Genomic DNA, 8,077 nt, shown 5'->3' on the forward strand with positions numbered 1-8,077 from the left:
CAGTGAAGAAGTTCTTCCTAACATCTGACCTAAAACTCCCCTGGCTCAACTTAAGCCCATTCCCCCTCGTCCTGTCACCAGGCACGTGGGTGAACAGGCCAACCCCCACCTCGCTACAGCCTCCCTTGAGGTACCTAAAAAGAGCGATAAGGTCACCCCTGAGCCTCCTCTTCTCCAGGCTGAACAAAAAAATACAGAAGGACATAATTACTTAAGAAACATAGGTAACGAATGAAACGCAACTTAATGCAAATTTAGAAAATTACAAAATGTGCTTTACTTGCTGTATGGAAAGTATTTTAAACACAATTTTATTGATAGGGACACCCATTACTGATAAGAATACTCAAGTGTTTTATACAAGGTCAAAATACAGCACTGGATTCTCAGTTCTCTAACCACTGAGACACCATTACCCTTGGATACAGCATGAGAAAAGGCTAATTGATGTTCATGTTGATGAGTTAATCAGCATTTAGCATACAGACCAACCATTTCGGGTATCAGATCAGGTCAGATGTTGACACATTGTAGAAGGTAGACTTTCTGACCTAATTTTACTGATATTAAAACTTCTATGAAAGAATTCTAGAAATGAAATTTCTATGAAAACCCTTAAGCATGTGAACTTTTCTAACATTAAACAAAAATTGTTGCTTAGCATAAGCACAGAATTTATCAGCAGCCTCTCTGGTGCCATTCCATAGGAGATAACAAAGGAACAAATTTTGTCTCCCTGCCTGTTCTCCATGCTCTTCACAACCATTTTTGCCTCAGTGTTCTTCCTGTCACATTCTTGTCTTTGTGCTTTTTACCACGCTGACCTCTGAGACTTAAATAGCATGAACTCATTGTCTGCCAAGCCATACATCTCTCCTTCTTCAGAAGTATTTCTTTCAGAAATATCTCTTCATACCAAAATTCTTTCTTCTGTCTCGTGTCTCTGTTGTCCACAAAAGGATTTAAAATGGAGCAGGCTGCAGAACAGTTTGCTAACCTAAGATAAACTCATCAAGTACATATAATCAAGCAAAGCTCCAGTTGTCACTTTCCAAGAGCTGGCCCTAGCCAGCAAAGAACAAGCACCCTTGGGGAGGGCTGTCCTCGCTGGGCCATGCCGAGTCTCCATCTCTGCACAGAGAAGAGCCCCAGGCAGCACACTGCAGGGTACTGCCATGCACCATCCTTTCCATCACCAAAATGCAAGACACAGTGAAAGACAGAAAGATAAAAATTCAGCTGTCTGACCTGTATGCATTTGATTGTATCCATCTGCCTGGCAGTGGAATCACTACACCTATGGCAAATGTTACCACACTTTGTTGCAAATCCACCCCAAAACACTTCCCCCCCCCCCCCCCCCCCCGGAAGTACTTAAAATATATTAATGCAAAATTACAATAACAATCAAGACCTTAAAACCATTATTACTTATTTAACACATGATAAAAACCTATTACTTAATTCAATTGAATTTAAATTAATCCACTGTGGCACAAGCACCTTCATCTTAAATACGTGTGCTTGATTCTAAACCTCTAAATCTACCACAACGCATTCAACCAAAACTTTTGGTGACCTTAAAGGGGAAAGATTTCTGCTGGCTAATATCCAAGCAACATGTGACTTGCCTATCAAAATTCCCCCTGCTGGGGAATAAAGTGCTCTGCAATAATAAGTTCTCATTTCAGTCCTGTAAGAAACGTACTAAGAAACAACCTAGAATCAGAATTGCTTCTTAGAAGAATTTTATTTAGCATTTTTCACAAAATCCCATAATGTTTCTCAGGAGATAATTCTGCAACCATACCATATGTGAAACACACAAGACTTATGTAACTTCCTACACCCAATAACTACATAACCAAATGAGTTAATTCAATAAATGTCACATGCTAGTGTGCTGCCTTATGCCTGAGATTCCTCAAGTATATTTATTAAATACGATGCTGATTTAAAAATGGGTATCTTCCATATATTCAATTATTTCTGCTCATTTTGGTTTTGAAGAAGCGATGTAAAGGAATGCAGGAACAAACCGTAACCCTAACACATCTTTCCTCTGGTCACGCTCCATCTTCCTTATACATAGACAAATTCAGAGATTAATCAGTCCCGAGCACTCCAGATTTAGGTAAATACAACCAATTCGTGCATAAGGGTTTTTATTCATTTACAGAAATAAAGGAGAAATTCAATGCCCTTAAAAAAAAAAAATCCATCTTTGTTTTAATTTGCGTGGTATCCCCCAGAAGCCTTTGAGCTTCCTTTTGATAAATTACTGTTTCACTTTGCAATGTGTAATAAGTCATTTACTAGAATTATTTATTTTGGCAGAATTTAATTTATTGTAAGGTAGTTCTGTATTGATCTGAATAAAGAACTATGCTTCAAAACCACTTGAAATATATTAATACCAATACTCATGACATTTCTTAATAAAACACTGGCTTAAGCTTTTCAGAAAAAAAAAAAAAAAAAAGAATTAAGCTACGGCAGAACAGTTAAATGAATTGTTTTAAGCATACAGAGTTGTTGGTGATGAAATTCAGATTTCAAGACTTATGAGATCTAGACCATTAGTCTAAGACATATTTAAGATCTTGACCTAACATCTTCTAACATGCTGTACATCTCAAAATAGGCTTTCCGTCAATTTCAAGAGCATAGTATCTGGTCCTCCAAAGATTAACACAGATAATGCATTTTACAATATTACTTGACCATGTAAACACTTTAGATACAGAGCAGCCCAAAATAGGAAAAAAATGTCTGCATACAAGTATGCTAAATTTTATAACCTCGAGCATTAAGGCACTGTGTTCCAAGCAATTTCCAAATGGAGATATGGATCTTTAGCAGGACTAGGAGCTTTGGGCTTAAAAATTGAAAAATAAAAACCCACTGATACATTACTTTTTAAAATAGCATTATTGATTACATTGACAAAATGAGCAGAGAATAAATTAAACAAAGAAAGTAGTAAAGCTTCAGCTGCTTTAGAAGACAATAAAAGCAGGGGCTGATCAAGCATACAAATTTTCTTGAGGCACAAAACACACTTGGAATCTACAAGTTAGTTTAAACAGAGCTTATACCTGATTTGGCACAGGAGTGGAAAGCAGTTATCTTTATATTTCTCTGCCTTAAAGGCTGTTCTAAGACAGGAACCACGTTTTTAAATAAGGAGGGAGTTGGCAAAATTTTCACTTTCCTCCCTCAAAATAAGTCAATAAATTAATCTTGCGTCTTACAAAAGAATGAAGCCTGGGTTTCCGAGTTGTCCCCTAAATCCTTTACACTCTCCCCCACTGCCACAGCTTCAGGAATTATCGGAGTTCTCCAGACCCTGCTGCTTTCCCACATCCCCTCCCTATCAGCTGGGCAGGAGGCAGCCTGTGCTGTATCAGTGTGATCTCTGAAGATGTTTATTAGTTGGCTAACATGCATATGCTCAAAGCCAAGTAGTTCAATTCATGTTACAGCCTCTCTCTCAACAGTGTCACTTGCCTAGATTTACATTTTCTAAGCAAGTGCAGATTTTCATAGACCCCTAGTTTTGTGACTTCTCTCTCTCACTCACAATTATTTTTTTTTGAAAGGGTTAAAACTCCTGAGGGGGGAGAGAGATACTGAGGAAGCAGGCTGGCATACTGGCACAGCAAGCACACATGAGAATGATTTCCATAGGAAATTTGCATTAAATATAGCAAAATAACATTTACTATCACCATTTTAACAAACTTCTAAGATGTTATTTTGACTTAACTTTACCTGCAAGTATCTGTTATTTCCCTACAGATGTGAAGTCCCTCACTAAACCAGGTACAGTGTGCTTATGGCAGTAAGCACAAGCAGAGTAACATTTAATAGGTCAAATTATTGTTTTAGTGCCTCACAGGAAATCTCACCTTGAGAACTGGAGTCATAAACATTAATCCCCTGATGGCCTAAGCTTGGTTCTACCTGAACAGATGAGATCAAATTGCGTTTTTAAAATATTGAAGAATCACACTGTACGAACAAACCCCCCTAGCACAGTCAATATGCCTCTGTGGACACACCAGTGCAATGTTTAGAATTCTCCAACTACAGAGTTTTCTGAACAATTTAATCAAACTGACCTGATACTCTGGAAAGAATTGAACAAATTTTTCCATTACGCAACATGCAAGTCCAAACCTCCTTGTAAATCTCCAGTGAATCAGTTAGGTGGATACAAATATTTCAATCTTTAAAATTCTACCACTTCTTTTTAGATGTCTGACAAGAAAAAACGAATGTTTAGTATTTTCACAGACCAGATCTATGTTCTTCAGAAAATAAAATAAAAGACAAATTTTTGGTGATAATATGCATGCATTTACTATTCTTCCATTCCACCATCTATATTCATGAGTGCAAGAGTAGAAGTAAACCAGTGGCACTTTTTTAAGCCTTTCCAAGTTATATATATATATTTATAAGCATTATATATAGTGTTTATAGATAAAATATATAGTATATATACATATAGTGCATGTCTAAGGGGCATTTTAAAGAGTTTTATGAAGGTCTTCAGTTGCCTTTCCAAATGCTGAAAATGTGCTTTCAGCAAAAATCACAGTATCATAGTAACTACGGAATACTTTAGATTGTAAACAATGCTGTGCATTATGCTTACTACTGCCTGGGGGGTTAATTATAACCACTGTTCTGTTCAGTACTGATAATTTGTGGTCTTTTACCAAAAAGTAATTAAACTTGATAATATAATTTAATTGATAATATAATTTTAATTGATAATATAATTTTAAGAAAACATATACAAAATTACTTTGTGCTCAAGAGATGGCTGCAGCTCAGCATTTTAGCAGGATAGGATGAGCATACAGCAATACTGTTTCAGATATTTATAAATGATTTATGGAAGTTTGAAAGAATATCAGACAGAGGTCAGAAGAATGAAATATGATAACGGTGTTTACATTATTACCTATTTTTTATTATGAAACTATAAAGTTATCCTGAATGACTGCTGAAGACACCCCAGTTTTACATATAATGTTAAAAAACACATATTCAGTGATCTCCGTATCACGATGGATTTTGGCTTCATCTCAGCTCTGAGGAAAGAGAGTCATCTATCAGACAGATACCAAAGTTGTCTGTCAAGTTCTCAAGTTCTCACAAGCTGAACGTGTGAAATTTGATATATGCCACCATTAATGTGGTTCTGAGTACTTAATTTTTATTACTTATACTGAAATACGATAGTTAAAGTACAAAATTGCGTAAAACATAAAAAGTGAACAAATGATGATCCTTAAACTTTTGTCAATAAATCTGATATTAAAAGCTTCTAGTAGACCAAAACATATCTCATAAACAATGCTATAACTGAAATCTAGACCTGCAAGTACGCCTTAACATCTTTTTCTGTGTAACTTAACCTTCCAGGCAGGTGGTCTGCGGTGACACAGACTGCATAACAAACCTGAGGCTCTATTCCCAGGGTTTTAAAATGTAAGCAAAGGCCTCACTACTAGAGCAACATTACTGTACATCTGCTTGGCACAGCAGCTTCTCTCTTCCTAGAAGCTGTGATTTGGGATATTATTATGCTCACTGTTCCCTGCACCAAGTGCGTTACCAGAACGGCTCCCCAACACGGCTAAAGCATCTCTGTACTGGCAGGCTGTGTATCAACAGGTGCAATGCCATCAGGGCAAAACGCAAAACTTGCTAGGAGGTGGGAAGTAGCTTATCCTATGTTGTATTCCTGAAAGTTTCTAAAATTCACCATAATGACTGGACCAAACATCCAAGAAATTTACACCAGGGATTACGTTAGTTTTCTCTTGCTGTGGTCTCTAAAGGACAGGCAAGGGCAGTGGAAGATGGCAAGCAATAAGCTGAGTTCAGAACACCTCCCAATACAATTAATGCACGTTGTGACTGAGTGTGTACTTTATGTTTCGCAATACACCACCTAGTGTTCTTTGCTCATTTAATAGAAGTATAACTCATTAGACAGCAGCCGTGGTAATCAAAAGATCAAGCTGAATAATATTTTCAGTCATAAAGTTCCCAAAGCGATCCTTTACGGCTTGCACACCCTTCCCCAGGACGAGCGTTTCCACAGCCACGCCTCCAGCAGACACCTGGCAACAAACCCGCGCACACCCAGCCCACACCTCAGGTGTCCCTACTTCAGCTTCTCTCCAAATTTACACCGCAAAAGGGAACTCTGTTCAGCAGTACAACAACTTTATTGGAAGCAGCAGCGGCTACTAAGTTTTCCCAGCCTCCCCTCGGACCGCGCAGCCCCGCGCAGGGGAGGGAGGAGCCGGCGGCGAGGGCAGCCCGCCCCGTGCAGCCGCGGCCCAGAGGCGGGCCTGGCAGGCGGGAATCTCCTCCTCCGAGACCCCGCTGCCCGCGGACCCCACACGCAGCCCGGTGCCGCTGACGGCCGGGCCGGCGGCCGGGGCAGGAAGCTCCGTGCGGCGCCCGCTGGAAGCGGAAGGGCTTCCCCGCGGAGCGCTGCCGGGGGAAGGGTTCCCTGAGGGTTTTACCTTTCCTGGAGCCCTCGCTGCTGCCCGCTGGGGTCTCCCCGGGCTCGGCGGCACCGGCGAAGGCCGGGAACAGCGCCATGGCCCCGCTGCCTGCCCGAGCTGCCCGCCCGAGCTGCCCCGCGGAGCGGAGGGGCAAGATGGCGGCGCGGCGCCGGGCCTGCTGGGACGTGTAGTTCGCCTGCCCCGGTTCCCAAAATGGCGGCCGGGCCGCTGTGGGTGCTGAGCGAGGAAAGTCTCTGGGCTGGGGGTGTCGTGTTATCCTCCTGCCCTCCGCTGACGGGACTGAAGGAGGGGATTACTGTTCAGCTCGCGGGGAAGAGCCGGGGATGGGGTTTCCATAGCCTTTCCTTCCCCGCCACTCTTATTTTCCCTCATGCAGCACGCTGGGAATGAAGCCCCAAGTGAAGGTCCGTCTGGCCAGGGAGCCTGCCTCGAATGGCGGTAGTACAGGCTTAAGGAAGAAATAAACTCCCGCAATGAGCAATTTTTAAGTCCCCTGACCAGTGGGGACACCATTCATGTTTAATAGTATTATTGAATATGCCCTCCATTAAGGAACTGGGAAAATAACGAACAGTCTTATGGTTTTGACTACTTGGGCAGGATGTTACACTTGAGTTATGTATTGTAAAAAGTAGTATTTCCTTTTTTTTTTTTTTTTTTTTTTTTTTTCCTCAAGCTTAATTGTAGCATTGTAAGGAAAACAAACAAACAAAAAACTGCACAGTCTTATACACCATTATGATAACTCACTTCAGTTTTCATACTTAGTCATCTGAGAATTGCTTTTTTTTCTTTGCATACCAAAGCCATTCCACAATGCTCTCGTTTAATTTTTCTAGTTTTTCTAACTGATATACTAGTACCGCTGCATGACCAGAATTTCATGTAGTAATCAAGTGTACAAATGATGTACACTTGTACATCGTAGTTCGTACACAGTGTAGTGTACAAACAATGCAAGTATTGTACTACTTGAAATCATAATGACTGGTTTGGTTTTGGCTCCTTTCCCAATGCCTTATAACAATTCTGTTTTTCTTTTTGACTATTATGAGCTACAATGTCTTTTAAGAGCCTATTCCTGAGTGGCAAAAGATTCTCCATTACCATACGTATCGCTATTAGGATTAGTTTCCTACAAACACTAGACACAAGCACTTTGCACTAACTAAGCTTTTTGCTTTTTTTTTTTTTTCCTGACGTTTTATAATTTATTTGTGCAATACTTCAGCAACCTTCCTCAGTCAGCTTTCTAGCTAATTATCCTGAATACTTTGAGTCAACTGCAGACTTCATCAACTGTACATTCACTGCCTTTTGCAGCCTTTTGCAACGCTGAACTGTCAGATCCCACAGAATTCTCTAAATGACTTCTTCCTTTGGAAAACTAGAAAACTCTTTCTTAATCATTGTTTCCTACCTTTAATTTATTTTTAATCTGTAAAGTATTATTAATTTGCTAACAACAGAAGAGGAGAATGTGAGACAGAGGGAGAAGAGGATTCAGAACAAAATAGTAG

The 8,077-nt window shown here is 40.1% G+C and overlaps 1 protein-coding gene across 4 annotated transcripts in view; it reads right to left on the minus strand.

Annotated features, from left to right (window-relative positions):
- The window catches only part of NRDE2 (NRDE-2, necessary for RNA interference, domain containing), a 29,434-nt gene extending 22,748 nt beyond the window's left edge, over nucleotides 1-6,686 (minus strand). For all 4 annotated transcript variants that reach the window (XM_084286982.1, XM_084286983.1, XM_084286981.1 and 1 more), the window contains exon 1: nucleotides 6,555-6,686. In XM_084286982.1, the coding sequence (XP_084143108.1) occupies nucleotides 6,555-6,633 (79 nt within the window). In that variant the 5' untranslated portion in view covers nucleotides 6,634-6,686. The remainder of the gene's footprint in view (nucleotides 1-6,554) is intronic.
- Between the last annotated feature and the right edge of the window lie 1,391 nt (nucleotides 6,687-8,077).

This window comes from Netta rufina (assembly GCF_964035555.1).
Source record: "Netta rufina genome assembly, chromosome: 5".
Lineage (NCBI taxonomy): Eukaryota > Metazoa > Chordata > Aves > Anseriformes > Anatidae > Netta > Netta rufina.